The 22,167-nt window shown below is 38.6% G+C and overlaps 1 protein-coding gene across 2 annotated transcripts in view; it reads left to right on the top strand.

The window, feature by feature from the left end:
- Positions 1–4,377: 4,377 nt before the first annotated feature.
- The window catches only part of fbln2 (fibulin 2), a 59,802-nt gene continuing 42,012 nt past the window's right edge, over positions 4,378–22,167 (top strand). For both annotated transcript variants that reach the window (XM_048172432.1, XM_048172433.1), the window contains exons 1-2: positions 4,378–4,521; positions 6,663–8,619. In XM_048172432.1, the coding sequence (XP_048028389.1) occupies positions 6,777–8,619 (1,843 nt within the window). In that variant the 5' untranslated portion in view covers positions 4,378–4,521; positions 6,663–6,776. The remainder of the gene's footprint in view (positions 4,522–6,662; positions 8,620–22,167) is intronic.

Consider the following 22,167-nt stretch of genomic DNA (forward strand, 5'->3'; position numbering starts at 1 on the left):
CCAACACATCTCACTAGTACTCTTGTAAGAAAGTCAGTTCCACTGTATATCTTTTTTTCTTTCTTTTAACCATTATCAAGAGTTCTGAGTTCAGAATTATGTGACAACAAAAACTTTTTGATAAATGTCATTGCACTGAATGCCCCAATTAACTGGCTCACATTGGCTTTGTAGATGTTCATTAGTGCTTTGGATTCTGGCACATTTGCTTCAAGAATTAATCCTGCGTTAATGCGCATTTAACGGTGGACCTTTTTTGCTCCAGTTGAGCAAATCAAAACAGAGCATCTAAATGCATTTGAAAGCGTGTTAATTTCACTGTCTCATCCGCCTGCTAGAGGAGTGTAGTCTTGGAAAGAGAAGTATCAATTACAAGGATCAGAGTAAAACTCATTTATCTTTGCAGCAGACAGCCTGCACTGCTCTCCTAAAGCCTGGTCATTAGAGGGGCCTCATTTGAGCCCTGGGTCAGAATTCTGATCAGGTCAATGCCTGAGCAACATCATTTAGACCCATTAAAAGACAAAAACTCCACCACTGAAATTCCTACCAAGTGACAAATTTATGATACCCTGCAGATAAGAGACGTGGCTGTTTGAGTAAAACATTGAAGAAAATGCTTTGCTTGGCTTCGAACGGTGGAAATAATTGTTTTAAAAAGTGTTTTCCAGACTTCCTATGTCTTCCTATGTCCCCCAACCCCATCACTAAGGGGGTTGGGGGACATAGGAAGACATAGGAAGTCTGGGAAACACTTTTTAAAACAACTTCCTATGTCCCCCTTCAGACCTCATTTTTTTGTGCAAAATGTAAAGCAAGTCTTATGTTAAATTACAACAGTTTATGCAAGATTAGTTTTAGGAATTACATTTCATGAATGAAACCAATTAGTTTGATATTTATCATGATGAGTTTAATTTATTGACCTAATATTGTTATGTTATAATTTCTATTTTATAGGTTTAACAAAACTATAAATCAAATTGGACTATTTGAAGTGTATTGCATGTTTTTTTTATTTAAAATAATTTAAATGATTTCCTTTATCATTATATTATAATTATTATACATTTGTATCCTTTATTTGTATTTAAATCTGTTAATGCTAAACATGTTAAAATATGAAATGCATGCAGGCATCAATGTTTTTTGTTACCAGGCTTTTCCATGTAGAAAAATAATATTTGCTTTGTTAAATTGATTGAAATTGTTTTTGAACTAGTCAGGACATTAAGCTTGTAGGATGTCAGATGTATTTACTGTACCGCATTGTGTGTTGGCCCGTAAACACTTTGGAAATTTGGAGTGGTATGTGCTGATTCCTTAAAACTCCATTCTTCCTGCCTGAATTTCATGATTTCTTTGTCGAGACTCTAGAGAAACACATCTAGATCACAAAGTTCTCCTGAGGAATTTTTAATCAATGTGAATCGTTTTGATGATATCATGCAATCTGATTGTTTTGGACAGATCTCATATGAGTGCACACGATAATACTTCTAAAGCCAGCTGAGTGACCTGATGAGGAGACAACTAATGGGAGTGTTGAATAAATCATTGGAGGTTGCCAAGTTTGTGCTGTGGTTTCTTCTCGACTATTTCATCCAACTATATCACGTGCAAATCACTGTCTTCAGTTTCATTGGTTGTTTTCACATAGCATTACTGCTCAGTTGCAAAAAGATCATCTCAGCTTTGTTGCATTGCTGTCTCTCATGTCATTGGAAGTCTCCTTATTGATAATGAATTACTTCATATGTCTTTGTTGCTGCAAATTGCTGTCAGTGTGAATGCACCACTGATCAAACACAGAGTAGAGGATGTGCATGGTGAGGGAATAATGCATGGCAACATGTGTTAAGCAGTGTTAGGGGTAACGTTACAAGTAATGTTATGTAATCAGATTACTTTTTTAAAGTTGTAAAGTAATGCATTACTTTTAAATTTACAACAAAATATTTACAGAGTTACTTTTTAAAAATAACGCAAGTTACTTTGTTTTCCCAATTATTGAGTGACACCTCTCCTGTCCTCCATTTTGAGAGAATAAAACCTCAGAATATTACGCAAACCATACGAATAAGCAAAAGTTACTTTAGTTTATTGCTGAAGAAAAAGTGTTGAACTTTCTTCTCCTGCATCTTATTCTTCTGCAATCCAGAATGGCAGCAGAGCTGAAAGGTTTGTTTGAGCTGCGCCCTCTACTGTACAGATGTGAATTTGCTTCTGCCTATGGATTATTCATTTCAGTTTTGGTGTGAAAGGGCCAGTGTTGCCAATTGCTTTCAGCTGAAAGTAGCTAAAATTGGTCGCTAAATGACATCATACTGGCGAATCCACTGATCTATTTAAGCAATAAGGTATGAGAGGCTGTGCTGTATGGTGAATAAGTCACGGCTGAAGGGCATTGTTAGGCATGACGCGAAGCGGAGTGCCTGCAACCCCTTCAGCTGTGACTTATTCACGATACAGCACTAGCCTCGAGTACCTTATTGCTTTTATAAACGGTTACCACACAATACAAATATTAAAGCCAAAAATCAATGCAAATTTCATGAAGTAAAGTTTCACTAAAAGCCTTCCTTCCGCCAGAAAAAATAGTCCCTGACCGTAAACAGCAACAGAAGTTACATTATTACACCATCAGATGGCAGCAAAGACTGTCTTTATGAGTGTGTCAGTCAGTAGCGAAGACTTTTACATTGAAAAGAATGAATTGATGAACAAGACGCAACTGTCAAATGCTTTGACTAGCGCTGTCAGTCATGGGAAAACCCCTTAACTGTTAAAAAGACAAGATAATACATCGGACATTTAAACAGATTTTTTATTATGAGCATAGGGCTGACCTGAAGGAAAATGCTAAATCTGAATGAGGGTAATAAACTCGTTCAATCAATCTCTTTCTCACAATACTCTTCCACATAATACAGTAAGCTTTAATTAACAATATCAACTAAGAACAAAAAGTTTACTTGCTAAGAGTGGTTGCTAAGGGTGTTGTGTAGTGATACACAGAACCGTTGGGTGAAGCGGTCATAGTCGTGTTTTATCGTGAATAAAACCATAGACTATAGAATAACACAAGACGTGTCACTCGTATTGTTCTGAATGGGATTAAGTGAAATGCGCAATATGGTGGAATAAGTCCTGATTTCTAAATAAGAGCCAATCGCTGACTGGTCAAGTCATCGCGTCACTGCAGAACTGCAGCACTGAAGCACTTGCCTTAAAGGACTTTGATAAAACACAGCTATTGACCAATCAGAATCAATGACAGGAACTAACCGTTTTATAAATTAAGATAAATATAGATCAGTGGTCGAGTCACTGAGTCTAGATAAGGTCCAAGAAGTTGCTCAATTTGTCGCTAGGCTCAAAAGGAAAAAAGCCTCAAAAGGGGCTGGAAAGTCGTTAAATCTAGTGACAAAATCGCTAAATTGGCAGCACTGGAAAGAGCCTTTACATTTGGCAAAAATGCAACTTTCTTAAAAAAAAAACAATCAAGCAACCCCAACCTAGGTGAGAACAAGTAAGGCAAAAGTAACGTAACACATAATGCAATTAGTTACTTTGTCATAAAAGTAACTTTCCCCAACACTGGTTTTAAATGCCTTTTTAATGTAAATGAATCAAATTATCAGGCGGAATACACAAACTTGAGTGACGAGGTAGGCACAAGGTCTTTGTTTGAACAAGGATGCCCCCTGCTCCTGAGAGGTACATGTAAGGTCCTTTAAAACAGCGTCGTAGACATAAGAAAAGCTCGTCATGGTGTCGATTTCAAAAAGCCCAAAGCAGGCATGGCTTTGAAGGGGGAAAACCTAAGTGCAAAAGCAACAATTTAACAAGTTAAACAAAACCAACTATGTAGTGAAGAACTCTCCTGAGTTTGGTTTGTTTGTGGTGTAAGGAATTTCACACAAGTGTTTGGGAAACCCAGCTGAGAGTTACAGACATGCCTAGAGCTGAATGTGTCTTTTATCTAAGATTAACTTTAGAGCTGCAGCCTGTATTTACTGTATTTAAGAATAATACTAAGATTTCCGGTCCCTACTCTTTACTTGGACATAAAATAAAATGAAATTTTATAACTATTTTTTAAAAATGACATAAGGTATAATGTTAAACTTTTCCAAAATTTTAATTATTTATTAATGTAAGTATGTAGGAATTTATTTGTGTTTACATTATTTATTTACTTGCTTATCTTTTTGCATTTTGGGAGTCCATCATGTAAGGTACAGTTATATTCTGTGGTGTTTTCAAAATACTATGATCTGATTAACCATTAATTTTCTGATGTTTAAGACGCAAACAGCAGGAATGTTTTTATGTTAAGGTTGTACTGTATGAATGGGCTGCTTCAGAAAGTAGGCACCGTATGGAGGTCTCCAACTTTGTCCCTCCCATTTACAATTCTCAACGCACTCTAAGCTGCACTGTGTAGGCTTGAAAAGGCAAGTTAGTTGGCTGTAACTTCTAACCTATGGACGCACGCAAGAGCATGACTCCAGCAAGGTAAAACTTTTTTTAAAACGCTTTTTATTTAGTAACGTCAGCAAAAGTCCTCACGTGTATGGTAAAAAAATCGATGCTCTGAAAAATTACCAAAACCAAGTTTTATGTTCCAATAGCCGATTTGTGAAGACTATCGACAGCACTGGCTGCAGATTGTTTTTACTGATTTTTGTTTATATTGTTTGTACCTTTTTTTGCACATGAAAAGTTGAACTGAAATAGTTATTTTGCTTGAGCGCGCGCCTTAAGTGTCTGCATTTGTTACTGACAGCTCTTACCATATTTTACCATGGTAATCACAGATTACCAGAATATCAGATAGGTATTGTTACTAAATAAAATAGGATAATAATAGTTTAATATGGAATCTTCTTCATGTATATTTTAAAACATTCAGAATATTCCTGTCATTTCATTTATTTTCTTTTGATGAAAGTGTTGCGTCTAATTATCGCATTTTTATTTGGGTTTTGGCCGAAACTGTGGTTACCATTGTAATTTTATAAGGAGGCACATGCAGTCGTCTTTGTAGTTATTTTTTCAATTTAATTCGATTTACCTCATTACATTTTTATATGCTTAAATTGATGGTTTAATGCTTAAAGTGCACGTATATCTAATAATTTAAATGAATAATTTTCGTTTTATTTCTTTTGACTGCTAAAGGGATAGTTCACCCAAAAATAACATTTCTGTCATCATTCACCGTCATGTTGTTCCAAACCTGAATGTTTCTGAATGTTTCTCCTGTAGAGCACAGAAGTTTTGAAGATTACAAGATACACTATAAAGATACCCACACGACTAATTCCCAATTTGTGTTAAAAACAGACCCTATTTTTTTATTTATTTTTTTTTACAAATAAACCATAGCATTAACCATAACCCTAGCATTGCACTGACTCAGTGAGTTGACCTTGAGAACTGGATCAATCTGATTCTTGAACAAATCATTCAAATCGGTTTTGAGAATTGGATTGATTAAAAAAAGATCAGATACTTACATAAAGCTACCATATTCCTTTCACAACACTTATTGGAATATAGCCTGCTGTAGCGTACAGACCAATTTTATTGTTCCTTTATGGTGAATTTGCATCTTTTAAAAGTCTCATTCATTGACATTATAAAGAGTTTACCTTTTGTGTTCCGCATAAGAAAGAAAGTCAAACATTTTAAAACAACATGAGGCAGAGTAAATAAGGAAAACATTAATTTTTGGATGAACTCTCTCTTTAACTCATACAGGTTGTATAATTAGACAGACCAGTTGTTTTAAATCAGATGGTAGACTAGACTTTGCAAATGGCATGTTGGCATGTAGCAGAGACAAATGTTTTGCCCAGACTTTAAGATATTAAGGTTAATCGTGTTTTTTTGGAAACAATTAAAGCAGTTCCTTTCATCTGCCATGAAATCTAAACGTTCAGGGCCTCGGGACTCCAATGGTTTTCCAAAGTAAACAGAATGTGTTTCTCAGCTGCTGAAGAGAAAGCAATTCAAATGGCTTTCAATGCTAGAAACAAGTCTTGTACTGCTGTAGTCTGCTGTAGTCATCGCTACTACAGAAAAACACAGCTTTGCTGAATTATTTTAAATCCCCTCTATGTTTAACCCACAAAACACCTCATCAACTACAAAAATGGCTTTGTGTCTGCACTGAATGCCTCAAATTGAGTCCTTTCAGTTGGTATTGCCATTTGCAAATGAGAGTTCAGTATGACTACCTTCATTTTAGACCTGCATTAACTGAAGCAAATCACAGTTGTCCCATAAATGTCAAACAAATCAGAAAAAGCAATCAAAAATAATAGAGAAATTGTATGGTGTGGTGCAGCTTTTAAGATCCCATCAAATGGAAAATTATAAAATCTAATGTCGCTGAATACACCGTTCGTGTGGCGGCCCTATAATGGTAATGAGCTTGAATGCTGGTGCTTCATGATTAAGGGGAAACTTGCTCATGAGATCAGGCTTGGACAACCCTGTGATTTTAAAATGTGGGATGGTCTTAGAAGGGTGAGCTCAACTGTGAAGCCAGATGTTGGCTTTTACACACTGACTTTAGGCTGTCTGGAAGAACTCCACAGGAAATTTTCAGAGTGCTTTCTAACTTGCATCTCTTTCTCTCTTTGTTCAAGGTTTCTCTGACTGCTTGCAGTTCACAAGAGGAGAGCTGAGTGTTTGGGCTCTGGAGAGGTTGGAGTGTACTGGAGACATTTATCAGCTGTTGACACATCAGGTACCAAGTCAAAATGGTCCGTGGCCTCTTGAACTTGGTGTTTTTGCTGAGTATAAGCGGCTGCCTTTGTCAAAGGGATTGCACTGGTGTGGATTGCCCTGAATTGCACAACTGCATCGAAGAAGTCTTGGACACCGGAGCCTGTTGCGCTACCTGCGTGCGAACGGGCTGCATGTGCGAGGGGTACCAGTATTACGACTGCATCAGCGCTGGCTTCAGAAATGGCAAGGTTCCAGAAGGCGAGTCGTACTTTGTGGACTTTGGGAGTACTGAATGCTCCTGTCCGCAAGGAGGTGGACGGATCAGCTGCCATTTTATTCCATGCCCTGAGATTCCGGCTAACTGCATAGAATTGTCGGAACCAGCGGACGGGTGCATTCAGTGCGAGCGAGTTGGATGCGTTCACTCGGAGCAGAAGTACGAGGCTGGACACACATTCCAGATTGACCCTTGCCAAGTATGCCACTGCCCAAATGGAGGCGGGAACCTAATGTGCTATCCAATTCCAAACTGTGACCCAAGGCGTGCTTCAAAACCCATGCTAACCACACCAACTGAGGAAAGTACACCAGAGAGACGCTACCGAGACCCTATAGAAAAGATTTTTAACCATCAAGGCTCTAGAAGTCCCTTGAACAAACAATTTCCCTTGCACAGTGATAGCAATCGTCCTTTTAAGCTGCGTATGAGAAATGTAGATGAGAAGGAAGAGGATGAAGAAGACTATGATTATCCACCCACTGATTCCTTAGCTCCATCTCTGCGTGATTTTGCAGCTCCTACGGAGTCATCCATCATCTCGGTATCTCGTTCAGATCATTTTACCCCCCGCCAGGGTGTGCACAGGGGAGCCAAACAAGAGCTGAGAGAGATGTTTGGTATTCATAAGTTGACAACAGACAGGCCGCAGTTTCCTTTCTATAAGGACAGAACGGACAAAACGAGAGTCAGCGTTCATAACGACAAACCAAAAAATGAGCTATTCAGCCCTCTGAAATATAAAACAGACCGGGAGCATTTCATCCTTCCTGTGGAAACTACAAACAGAGTGGGATTCTCCACACACAAAGATACCACAGAGATCCAGAGCTTTAGTCTTTATAAAGACAACACCAATCAAGAGGGCCTAACGGATGATGAACAGCTCGAATTTCCTGCAGAAACTACTGATGGGGATACATACACCTCACAGGAAGACACCACATACAGCAAGACTGTTACTGACTCTCCAGTGACTATTGAGCAAACTATATCTCCGCTTTGGGAAACCACAACTTCATTGCAAGCTGCTTGGGACGGTGTATCAGATACACTTCAAATTCATTCACTTCTCCCCAATACTGTGGAAACAGACAGCTCCAAACAAGATGAAGCCATCACAAGAGAGTCTAGTAAGGAAAAAGCAGCTGTATTGAATGAAACTACTAGCCTTGATGGCATTCAAGCAGCCTTTGGTAATCAGAATGAACATATCCTGAGCAGTCCAGATCCTGTTAAGCAAAGTGTGACCATCCCTACTGAAACAATACCAGAACATGGAAAATCAGAAGCAGAACGTGAAGAAGAACACAAAAGGCTTTCAGTGGACCACAGAGAACCTTCTGTAAACCACAATCAACATCGTGTTGAGCACATAAAACCCCTTGAGCACCAAGACCCTAGAGCAGAACATGTGCAAACCTTGGGAGAGCACAACACAGAGCTTGAGAGGAAACATCAGTGGCAGTTGTTCTCTCCAGTTAAGTTCAGTCCAACCACCCCACCTTCAAACAAACAGTTCCACAGCGTGTATAACTCCAGAGAAGAGGAGAAAGAGAAAGACAACACCCTGAGAACTCATTCTAGGGTGGAGGAGGGTGAGTTAACAAGCAATTGCTTGTCATTTATTCGGTGCTTCAAGTGCTGAACTGTTTTGCTGAAGAGTTTTAGTGCATAATTAATGCTAATGTGATTTATAATTGACATTCACCTGGTACCATAAACTCTCGTTTTGAGTGCTTGGCAACTTGCCATAGACAATCACAGCTGTGTAAAGATGATGGTAATACATTGCCGGGGAATACACCGGGCTTTGTACCCCGTGGTACGACAAGACAAAACAAACGGGCCTCTCTTGAGATGTCTACGGTGACTTGTTTTCACAGATTACATGGCAGGTTACCAATTAAAGTATTTTTGGTATCACACAGCGCTTAGAAAAACTGTTTGCTGTCATGTTTGATTTCGACATGTAAATGGTAAGGACTCTCACTAGTCCTAGGAATAGTGAGCTGGAGCATAAATATTCAACTCAGGGGGGCCGTCTGGATCGCGAAGCCAAACACTGCACCCGCTGGGAACATCCTCCTCGCTCAGTCATCATATTCACTCACACACCACCTAACACCCTTGTGTCGTTTAGCACGCTCCAAGCTTCAATTAGCGAAAAACATTACTAGCTATAAACACACCATTGACTGGAAAATGGCTTGTGACTTTGAACCAAAAGGTGTTTATGGGTTTTGTCTGCATAATTCATCTTGACTTGTACAGGAATTGAAATATTTAATTGGGCCTTTGAATGAGGGACCAACGTAACTCAATACGTTCCCAGTGCCTACTAAATATCGCGTGACGAAATCACTGAATCAAGTTCAGATGGCAAGGCTAGACTATAATAGGTAACATTTTTTGACTCTTATTAAAATACTATATTGTACTATGGACTGTAAATCCCATAGAGTGTATGGGTGAATATGGATGACAAAACCTGACAAGAATGTCCAGGTCATATTTCACTGCAAAATTAAAAGGAAGAAATAGAATAGTATATATATATATATTAGTATTTAATTGTAAAGTATACATATTTTAATATTTAGTGACTTTAAATGCTCATTTGGTGGAACATGAACAGAATCGCCATTTAAATAAACTTAACATCTGGAAGCATTACCGTAATTTAGCTGAAAATGGGCTGAATTGTCATGAAAACAATGTCAGAATGCAAACAATCTTAATAATGGGCTTTATTTTCTTTAAGTAAAATAATTTATTTGAATTGATTTTGCTGTGAAATGTGACCTAAAAATGTTTTTATGAGATTCGCCCATATAGAGGTTTCAGTTTTGTTCCAGAGGTTATGGATAATGGATCGTTCTGTTGCCAAATGTAAAACTGTTGTTTGCATAACACTGATGCATGTAACCTTTTAAATAGCATAGAATAACTCAACCCGTTATCATTTCTCATTGTTTAGTTACTGTTTGGCTGCCAAGATTAGACTGTTTTGTCTTGTATAGCTTTCATTGTTTAGGCACGGTCAGTATACAGCTTGTCTCTGTAAGATTAGTGAACGTCTATTTTTGTTGTGACCAAGGCAAGACAAGATGCCCTAAAACAGTGCTGGTAAAGCTTACCCTCTCAGTCAAGTGGATTCCCTGATAATAGTAAAGAGTTAAATCTTAGGCTGGAAGGGTCAGCCCAGATCACTGTGACAGAATACTTCAACCAAAAGGCAACATTGCACAATTAGTTAGATAAGGAGACGAATTAGTTATCTTGCAGGATTCCAGTTGGCCATTGCTCAAAATAAGCAGCTCTCACCGGATAGAAACACTTGGAGCTCTCAACAGTTTGCCTCTCTGCATTGCATGAGTATGATAATCAGGGAAAGTGGAGGCATACTGCACTGATAATATGTTTGGCAGAAAAGCGGTTTATCGTTTTGCACATACCGGCATTACCAACATGTGCATTGAATTTAAAGTCAAAGGTAGCAGCCTAGACTGTTTGTGTTGCATGATGCATCTCACCCACCGATCATGAATGTCTGCAATGGAGATAAGCGTCCGGCTATGGGAAACTTGTTATTTGGAACCAAATGAGACATGTTTTTTGTGACCAAAAAAAGATGGAAAAAATGATTTAGTCCCATTAAGCCTAGGCAAAATCCAGGGTACAGCTATATAGGGGTTTTGAAAGGACGAGTGAGTTAAACACGCATTTGAGGGCTCATGGACTGTCTACCGTGAAGTTTTATTGATCGGTTTCTTCTTGAACCAAGGCAGTTATTAAAGGAGAGTGTTTGATGTAATTCCTAGAATATGTGAACAGTTTTTATTTTGAAAGTCGGAGCGTCTGTGTTTTCTTGGTCTAAGATTGAGCTCTGTTACAAGCATAATATGTTCATTGCATGAAATAGACTATTAGCAATCACAATCATCAAAAGATGGATTTGTGGAGGAAATCAGGAATATGTGTCGAAATCAACCTACACTGCTCTCCTATTTGCTTGGGATGAAAAGGTGCTAGTGCTAATACGTCTGTATGTGCATGTGGTGTCTTGCTTTAGTGGGAATTTTAGCACTTTGTTGATATTCTCTTTTACGTCTGAATGTTTACTGCCAGCAGTAATGCAGTGATTTGTGATCCTGTCTTCCTCTCATTCAAATGCATCTAGGCTCTGTTCGCATTTAAGAATTAAAGAGACTCAGAGCCATACAGAGATAATAATAAAGACGAGGCTCTGGAGATTTATTTTTTACCCTTAAGGCTGACACTTACTGCAGGAAGTCGGGTCTACATTTAAGTTTGTACTGAGATTTGTTAGTTCCTGTAACACACTCTCATAAGGAAATGTCACTTTAGTGGCTTTTATCCTGCTTCACCAAAATATCACTCTTGATTTGCATTTGAAACATCACTATGGTACCATATTCAGCTTGTTTATGCTTTTTAGCTTGTTACCCAAGGCTAAACATAATTTTCAATAGGACTTCAATGAGAATGGCATCTTGAATTCAAATTAAACACAAGGAACATATTTTCAGATGTTCACATATTTTCTCAAAATCCTATCTTTGAGTCTCAAGCCCTAAGTATAGTTCACTTTTTACGCGTACGCGAGCGTCAGCATACAGTGCGCGTGACGTGAATTTCGTCCTCGGAAGACTACGCGCGTACTGTAACCACACATACTTTGTATGCGCAGGTCGCACATGCGCATTTAAGTTTTTTTGCAGTAATTAGTTTATCCACAAGGTGGCAACCGTACCCTGATGGCGTCGATTCACAAGGTAGTCAAAGAAAAACTGCATAAACAGAACAGACCGGAACGCATGAAAGCTACATTGAAGATACAGTAGTATACCTAGGGCTTCACCTCTAACTTACCATCAGTTTATGCCCGAAGAAATCTGGTTTATGATTTGCTGAGTTCCATACTGATTTGGTCTTTTAAAGTGTCTAATAAAGTCAAGATGAATTTCTTTGCCAGAGATTTATAAATATAATTAACATGCACAATCTGCTAAAGTGGTGTGATGCCTCATATGCTCACATGTAACTCATCACCACTAATAATGTATTACTTTAGAATTCAAATTCCTGTTATTGGCTTTTAACAAATCAGGCCAGTTAATCTAAAAAGATGGATACTTCATTTTAATCATGTTGGCTGCTTTTTCCAAGAGCTGAGGCCAGAAAGGTTTTGTGGAGAGTATATGAGACGTCAATAGATTTGTTGAATGGCCTCTGTGTCCAAAATATATGGAATGGAAAAACAGATCATTGTGGCTAATGTATGCTCTCAGCATACTTGAAAATATGAGTTTGTGCTAGGATAAATGGCAGTGATCCTCATAACCAGTGGATATGGTGTTAAAATGAACATCCATTTAAATCTTGCCTATCACCCTCAAAGTTTGTATTCTGCCCAGTGAAAACTGCTGATGATTAGCTTTTACACTTATCCATGAATAAGATATCTATCTCTTTTTTTCTGTTCATATATTCTGCAGATTCAGAATATATGAATTCACATTCATATGATTTTGTGTTTTGCGGCCAAAGTTTTTGAGTACAAGAATGCTCTCAAAGCAAAATAAGCAAATTACAATTTATTCATGATTTCTGAAGGATCGTGTGACACTGAAGGCTGGAGTAATGATGCTGATAAAAGCTTTGCCATAGCAGGAATAAATTACATTTTAAAATACATTAAAATAGAACATTTTAAATAGTAATAATATTGCACAGTATTGTTACTGTTTTTACTGTATTTTTGACCATGGCTGCAATAAACGCAACCTTGGTGAGCATAAAAGACTTCTTTTGAAAACCTCAAAAAAATCGACCCCAAACTTTTGCTTTCCACTGGGAAAGCATATCTTCCTTATATTTTACCATCTGCAATAGGTAACAATGCTCCTACCATGTTGCTGAATACTGAGTAGGCCTTAATATTTAATTTATATGTTGATATGGGTGGTCATATGCTAATGTGACATCATGACAGTGATACATCATATAGCCTATGGTTGCATCTTAGTTTCCATGGAAAAACCATAGAAATTCATGATTTTATCATGCTTACAGCGCAACTATTGATGCATGTCAGTGCTATACATCAAAGAAGCACACAAGGCCATATACAGGCAGTGTTGTCTGTCCAAAGGGCTCTGATGGAGGAGAGCTTGGAGATTAAATGTCCAACAGAGACTCCAACAGCATCATTTGAAACATCAGCACAGCCAAAAATCACACAAAAGAAATCACAGAGAGAGTCAGTGGATGTCAATCACAGGTTTAGTGCGATAACATTTCTCATTTGTGATAAATATTACAGGAGTGTCAGAGTCTGTTGTGGAGTAGGTTCCTCTCTACGGGTTTTTTGGTCTGTATACGAAAGATTGAACTGAATGCGAGCTTGCTTCTTGCTGGGGTGTTTTTGTTCATGTTGGGCAGGACTGGGAACAGATTGTCATGCCTGTTTCAGCTGAAAAATACAATTTGATCAAGGATGTGTTACGTCCCCTGACAGAGTCTGTGTTCTTGACTGTATCAGTACATGAGAAAGAGTTGCGTTGGGACATATGGATTTGAATGTGCACTTCCTCTGTTGTATGGATCTGTTTTATATATTCACATGTAGTCTTCTGGGAGAATATACTGTTAAAAACATAGAAAAAAAAAAAAAACTGAGAAATTTAAAGACATCATGACAGGTGAAGTTGGCTTTCCTTTGTTGAAAAGGGTTCATCAAAGCCAATAGTTGTTCTATTACGACACATGGTCAATGTCAGGTGGTATTAGTGGGGAGGGACATTCTCATTTTAGAGAGCATTTGTTTGGAAAAAAAACCCATTTGTGCCCAAATAATATTTTTGGTTATTTTGCCAGAAGATAAAGACTGTAAATTTCAATTGCGTATACCATTCAAAGGTTTGGGGTCGGTAAGATTTCTCACTGTTTTTAAAAGAAGACTTCAATGCTCACCAAGGCTGCATTTATTTGATCAAATATACAGTAAAAACAGTAATGTTGTGAAATAGTATTACAATTAATTTATTCCTGTGATGACAGTATTACTCCAGTCTTTCAGAAATCATTCTAATATGCTGATTTGGTACTGATGAAACATTTCTTATGATCAATGTTGAAAACAGTTGTTTTTGTGGAAACCGTGATGCACTTTTTTCAGGAATCTTTGATGAATAGAGTTCTAAAGGGCGTATCTATTTGAAAAAGAAATCTTTTGTAACTTTATAAATGTCTTGACTGTTGCTTTTGATCAATTTCATGCATCCTTATTGAATAAAAGTATTAATTTAGTTTTAATAAAACTTGCTTTTGAATGGTTGTGTATATCTGCTAAAAGTTAATTTTGTCAAGTACACAAATGCATATAGCCTCAGTGCTACCAGACATTAACTAAACGCCACAAAACTGAATTTTAAACCATTGGAAAACTGTCTGGCATGCAGGAATCAGCCAATGACATAGATTTTATCACTCCAGAAAATTACAAGCTGCGTATTCTTTGTAATTGGCATGGATTTTCTATATCAGAATGGTATGAAATGAAGAAAACCGAACATTCAGGCCCTTTTGAGTTAGGAGAAATATGAGATGCCCTATTAAACTCTGTCCTTATGCCTAGCGTGACAGGATGATTTGAAGTCACCGTGAGAATACATCATTTCACAGAACGGTTGAAAAGGTCCAGTTATTGCCTCTCGGAGCCAGGCGACTGGGTGCTGCTCTCAGCAGAAGTGATTTCTCAATTCCCATAGGCCCATAGTGCTTCAGAAAACACTGCAATTACCAAGGACCTTCTCGTTTCAAGTCCACGTTCATGCACCAGCATAAGAAAACTGACCAATCGTTTTCTTATGCTTATGTAGCCCTTTCTATAGGAAATATAAGTAGGCCCGTGTGTTTGGGCTTTTGCCAGTGTGTCTTACTGTTTTACTGTCCTTGAGAAATTGCCCTTTATTCTCACTGCACCTCTGGTTCTTTTTGTTCCCCCTGAAATATGTGAGTTGGAGCAGTAATTCTCTATTCTGAGCTGACAGACAGTGTAGAAAAGCTGCCATGACTCTTTCTGAAAGAAAAATATTCAACAAAGTCTCTGAAGCAGGGCATTTAAAATATGAACCCCATATGAGATTTTAGGGGGGAGGGGGGGAGTGAATAATGCCATATTTTTCTGATGCCAATTTCACGCACATTCACACCAAAGTTTGACTTGTTGGTCAGTGCCGCCCTCACTTTACTGAAGTTTTTTAGCTTATCTGGGAATGCAGTTGGACAACCAGGAATGCTTGGGGCTTTCCTCCTTTTGTTTGTTTCTAGTTTTTAAATTAGACCAGCATCAATTATTCCATTTCACCTTATGCCTTGTATTGTTTGTAAAAACAGGGCATCATGCGTATACAATGTAAAAAATAATTTTTCAAAGTTGCAGCTAAAGATTAGATTATTGGAACACATTTTACAAGAAAATACTATTTCAATTTTTCTTTGGTTCTTTGTAATGTTTTGTGTAATTTAGGGCTCATTTACACAACACCATTTTCAACTTAAAACAGAAAACATACACGACAACAGCGTTTTGGGGGCATTAAAAAAATGCAAACTTTTGAAAACGATACCTTTATCGTTTTCGTGTACAAACTACAAAAATGCGAATGTGAAAATGGCATCATGCACATGCGTATTATGGGCCTTATTTTAACAATCTAAGCACTTAGGGAGTGTCCGAATCCACTTTTGCTAGTTTGTCAATGGGAAAAAATGGTCAGCGCACATGGTGCATGGTCTAAAAGGGTTGTCCCTATTCTTAATGAGTAATGGGTGTGTTTTGGGCATAACGTGCAATAAACCAATCAGAGTCTCATCTCCCATTCCCTTTTAAAAGCCAGTTGCGCTCGCACCACGGTGGATTCGCTATTTACATGGCGGAATTTGCAAGTGGAAAAACTTACCGCTTCTCTAGTGAGGAAGCAGACCATCTAGGTGACAAACCAGATTCCACTAAAGCATTTTTATCTTTATGCACACAATAATAATCTTTTACATTGTAATCCTTTTATTTTTAATATTTGGCATGTTTGTGTGCTGTTGTGCGTCCCTGTGTGCGTTTGTGTACGAGCGTTGTACTCTCGCCTATAGGTACATGTTACTAACACGCTCTTTAAATAACAAAAAAAAAAAAAAAAAAAATGTGCGCAATTGACTTTAGACCGGGTTTCAGTTGGCAGTCTATTTCAGTTGCCTCAAAATAGCAACACGCCAATAACGTGCCTGAACACACCTCTTTTTCAGAACAGCACGCCAACTAGTGGCCTGGCATGCATAATACAACATTTTTAGCTTTTAACAACATTTTTTGGTCATTTTAACGACATTGTTGTCTGTATGCAAAAAACATCTTTTTTTTTATGGAAAAACTTTTCTATTTTTAGTACATTGTTTTTAGTACATTGTGTAAACATAACCTTAGTAGCAATTTCTGAGTGAAAAGTTTCAACACCAATTTTTTTTTGTGTATTAGTGAGTGAAAGGTCTGTTTTGGAAAATCACTCATCAACTGCTTTAAATGCCATAAGAAATCAACGTAGGGAGTTGATTGTAATTTGAAGAGCAATTAAGATAAGGATCTCTCTCAACAATGTGGAACAATGCCGCTCTTAGCAAGGACTTATCTTCCACAATCAATAATCTAACAAAGGGTTTGTTTATTATATAAGAGTTTAGACAAAAGAGGTTGAGTATAAGCATGTTAGAAGTTGCTCACACAAGTCTGCCAGTCTGGCTGACCTTGGTCTTTAGATCTCCTCTTACTTAGCTAGAAGTGCAGCTGTTGACTCAATAAGAAACAACATCTTGTTATTTATAATGTGTGTCACTAGTTCTTTAGCTAGTCTGCCCTAAAAAACAGAACACTCAAAAAGGGGGTTTCCAAAATGGGGTTTCCACAGTGATGCCATAGAATAGTGGATCCCAAACTATGTGTTCAGTATGCAATTTAAGGAGGCAAATATAGTCCCTTACTGGAAAAGGTGTTGAATGCAGTGGGCAAGTGGAAGAGTGGTTCATAGTTCTGATATTATTTAGGCTGGTGATTTGTCCAGATCCAATCATTTTATTGGATGTTGCATTTGTGGCAGGTGCAGCACTGTGGCAGACAGTAATCATTCTCAGGAAATGAAGAGATTATTGGTTAAAGATTCTGATTATGACAGTAATGTAAATCCATCTGCTGAGTCATACCGATGGTGTTGATGACTTTGTCTGCTGTTATTATATGTGTATGTGCTTACTTTTTTATTTATACTTTAAATAATATAAATTATATAATATTTTATTTATTTTATTAAATAAATACATACTTTAATATATTGTTTTATACATTATACATTGAAGAGGGACTTTGACCAATAAGACTTGGACAAGCAAAGCTCACAACACTAACAGCAGTTCTGTATTAGGGTTTTTTATCTTGAATTTTGTTCATTCTTTAAATCATTCAGTTTATTACTGGGCAGTGTGCAAAAACCGTTTGTGTGATGTTAGCAATGATATCGGTTAGCAGAAAAGGAAATTACTTGACCTGGAATGCATGTGCTGGAATGCAGGACTCCAGACTAATTCCTCTTTGTGCTACTTCATATTAGCAAAAACGCACAATTCACTGACACATGCCGGCTACGCCTCAGCCTCTTTCCTGGATGTTACTTTGTACGCAAAAGTGTGTTGACGTGTTCCTGAGAGTGATAGATTACCAGACGTGAACAACTTGACTGAGTACGGAAAGCCGGATGGGGATGCAGGTCACTGCAAGAGATTAGACTCGTTAAACAAAGAGACTTTATGTTGAAAACAAAGCCTGGGAGTTCATTGTCCTGGAAAATGCATTATGCATCTAAAGGCTTTTTGTACAGTTATCAAAGGATGTCTTGAGTATTGTGTCATTTACAAAAGAATGACAGTCGGAGGAGATGCTGAATGCAATAATGCTGATTGCTGTTTAACATAAGTTTACACATAGGAGTTAACATGAACAAAGGGCTGTCTAATGATGCTCATGTAATAAGTTAATGAAAATAATGAGGCCTACTCAAATGCTTTTGAATGCATAAAAAGTACTTGATTTAATTGATGAATTAGGTCGAATTATTTTAGTGGTAACACTTACAGTAAGGGCTCATTTGTTTAGTTTACATGAACTAACTTTGAACAATATCTTTTTACATCTATTAACAATTGTTCATTGTTTGTCCATGTTAGTTCACAGTGCATATACACCGATAAGGCATAACATTATGACCACTGACAGGTGAAGTGAATAACACTGATTATCTCTTCATTACGGCACCGGTTAGTGGGTGGGATATATTAGGCAGCAAGTGAACATTTTGTCTTCAAAGTTGATGTGTTAGAAGCAGGAAAAATGGGCAAGCGTAAGGATTTGAGCGAGACTGACAAGGGCCAAATTGTGATGGCTAGACGACTGGGTCAGAGCATCTCCAAAACTGCAGCTCTTGTGGGGTGTTCCCGGTCTGCAGTAGTCAGTATCTATCAAAAGTGGTCCAAGGAAGGAAAAGTGGTCAAGACAATGGATTATTTTGTTTAATTTTTGAACTCAAGTTTATAAGTTCTTAAAAATTAAACTTCAAGTAATCCATTGTCTTGACTATTTGTGAGTTGAAACAAAGGCTATCCTCAAGCTGAGTTAACTTATGTTTAGTTGAGTTGACTCACAATTTGTAAGGCAACAGGTGAACTTTCATTTCTAAGTTTAACCAGCTGAAATATTACATATAATATTTAATAATTTAATATTATATAAAATGTTTTGAACAGATTTTTAAAAATGTTTTCGGTTTAATTTTGCTTAGAGAGGAATTTAGATTGGGGATATTGCTTTTCATAGGCTAGAGTAATGAGAATAACAAGGAATTCATGCTATTAAGAGTTAGAGAATGGCTCAGAGGTTTAAGATAAAGAATGGAGCGTCATTTGTCATTTCGAGTGTGCCAATTATTATAATGATGGAAGAGAAAGGGATGTTCAGAAGATATCATGGTATTGGTTTTACATTATGTCCATGTCTAATTTCCATGGCAAGCCATATTTTTTTCTTAAACCTATTTGTGCAGTGCCTTTTCCATTAGTTGATTTTGAAAAACAAAAAATGGAGACCACTCAACAGGGGTAATGTGAGAATAAGTCTACTAATTTAGAAGAAATCAATTTTCATTCATGAGCAGAGAGTGGCTCGGCATGCACGCTTAAAATTGAAAAGCTTCAGGCACTTGTTCAAAGCGCTGACTTCATAGATATTGTTTATTAAAAAACAACTTCGAGTATGCTGCACATTTAGAAGTACATGGGAAAATGTACATTTGGGGCCCTCTGCTGAAATGCAGCCAGCAATGTTTAATGCCCTTCAAAGAGATGTACTTTGCGAGTTAGTGGCCCTATCAGTGTTTGGAAGTGTATTTGTCACTGTTAAAACTGACTGAGATGTTGCAACAATGCTCAGATTTTAAATTGTGTCAGCTGTGAAGTGACATTTTGTCCTGGTCTAAGAGTATGGAGTGAGGTTTTTAAATAATTTTAATATCCGTCTGTGGCGACCATGGCGGGCGAGAGGAATGGTACGGCCCGAGGCCGGTGGCGCGAGAGTTAATGAGCTCCACCTGGGAGGCGCACCGGCCTTGAGTCTCTCCGGAAGCATAAAAGGAGGAGCGACGACAGTGAAGGACGAGAGAGGACATGGCCTTGACTTTACGTTATGTTTTATTATGTTTGTGTGGCCGGCAGACGTCCGTGAGGGTCTGCCGGCATTACTTTCCTTTGGTTTTTGGTTTATTTATATATTAAAGTTTGTTAAATGTTCGCCGGTTCCCGCCTCCTTCTTCCCACATCTACGAACCGTGTTACGTTGGTGCCGAAACCCGGGAGGAAGGAGGGACATGCTGTCAGAGAGCCCTCTCTACTGAGGGGGATCGCGGTGCTGCGGAGTTCGAGCAGCGCGGGAGTGAAGACTGCGAGAGGCTGCCCGAGGCAGTGGTACTGGAGCCTTGTGAAAGGTGGGACCCGGATGCCGTGCTCCTGGGACGAGGTGGGGTGGCTGCCATCCTGGAGGGAGCGGAGGAGTGCCGTCGTCCGCCGTGGGCCGGAGCCTGCTACCGTCCGCCATGAAGGGGAGGAGCAGGGGATGCCGGACTCGCTGCCGGCTGCCCTCAAACGGAGGAGCCATCGCCGGCCACCAGGAGGCGGTCGAGGATCGGGCCGTCCACCGAGCATCCAGTGCCATTGCATGGCACCGCGAGGAAGAGCCTCTCGGCTGGCTGAGGACCGAGCGGCAGTGTGTCTGGGAGCCGGACCCAGAATTTTTTTTTTCTCTTTTTCCTCTCTCGTCCTGTCGCTCCCCTTGCTTCCGTCTCCTTTCTCTCGTCTTGTCTGTCCTGACCCCCAGGTGCTGCGGCTGCCGAGACTCCGGGGGGGAATAAGTGCAGTCGCGGGAGTACACCCCGGCCTGCGAGGAGCGATGGGGGTATGTGGCGACCAGGGCGGGCGAGAGCCGTGAGGGAACGGCGCAAGGCCGGTGGCACGAGAGTTATTTTATGCTCCGGGAGCATAAAAGGAGGAGCGACGACAGTGAAGGACTGGACCAGGCCTGGACTTTATTTTATGTTTTATTATGTTTGTGTGGCCGGCAGACGTCCGCGAGGGTCTGCCGGCATTACTTTCGTTTTTTATTTGTTTATTTTGAATTAAAGTTTTGTCGAATATTCGCCGGTTCCCGCCTCCTTCTTCCCGTACATACGAACTGTGTTACACCGTCACTCTTAGGAAGCCTAAGGAAGTCCTGCAGAATTTATATGCATCTCCTATCCCCCTATTGGTTTGTTTATTAAATATATAATGGCAAATATATTTAACTTATTTTATCCCATTTAAAACTTCCACCGATTTCCCTCAAAAGCGTCTGCAGATTGCGTCTGGGTCTAGTTAGAAGTGTTTAGTTCCACAGTGTCTTGTTTAAAGTCCAAATAACAGGAAAAATGTCAATATTCTCAAAACACCATTATGCTGATGATGTACAGTTTTTGTTTGTATATGGAATATATCATAATGATGCATGCACAATGTTGATGTTTCTTCCGTATTTTGTCCTTTCTAAATACATTCATATAGAACATCCTGATTCAAACTGGGAAGGAAAGATTCGATTTGTGCCGTTCGATAGAACAGTTTAAAACAAAACAGAATAAATATTTTGGTTGTTTAACATCTGTTTTTCTGTGGGAATGAACAATGGATCTCTCATTGTCTGCTTTGGGAGTAAATAACCAACGTCAAGAGCACTTCATCTTGGTTGCCCAGAAAGATCAGACAATTGCCGCTTTGAGGTCAAAATGTGACTTTATAACTAGTTAAAGGGGCATATGGTTAACTGAAGTTCATCTTATGACCTCAAGTTCGTCATCACAGATATGTCATTGAACGCCAGTGGGCCATGAACGCTTTTGAGAAGATTAGATCATTAGAGTGACTAAATCAGCAGTTTGTGGCTGATTATAGCATTTGTGTAACCCAACAGAGCTGTTCAGTCTTGACGTCAAATTGTAGGTCGACCTAGGCTAATTTACCATGAGTTCTCTTGGGAATCTTTAATGGATTATTTTAGAACAGCAGTTTTGAATTTATGAGTAACATAAGGTCTGTGGTTGACATTACTCAAGAGCCGCTGTTCAACAAATGTGAACAAAATGTAGAGCAAAACAAAGTCTTTTCAAATAATGTTAACCACAGTTAACTTTGTTTTACTTTATATTATATTACATTAAATGTTGCAAAAAGCTGCTATTCTGAAAAGCTAAATGGCTAAAAGGCTAAAAATGGCAACAACAAAAAAATATTTTCATCTGGATTTACAAACTGAGCCGCTCTAATTCATAAATGATGATTGAATAATCAGTACCTTTCATTAATTTTTGAGAATACAGACATTATTCTTTTTGTATTTTCTGGTTAGTTGTTACCAACCTACTGTTCACTGATTCGATCCAAGGCTTTCACAAATCTCCCTTGTCAGATGTTCTGTGACCATCTGTGAAAGAAAAGCC

Source organism: Megalobrama amblycephala, linkage group LG21, assembly GCF_018812025.1.
Source record: "Megalobrama amblycephala isolate DHTTF-2021 linkage group LG21, ASM1881202v1, whole genome shotgun sequence".
Taxonomy (NCBI): domain Eukaryota; kingdom Metazoa; phylum Chordata; class Actinopteri; order Cypriniformes; family Xenocyprididae; genus Megalobrama; species Megalobrama amblycephala.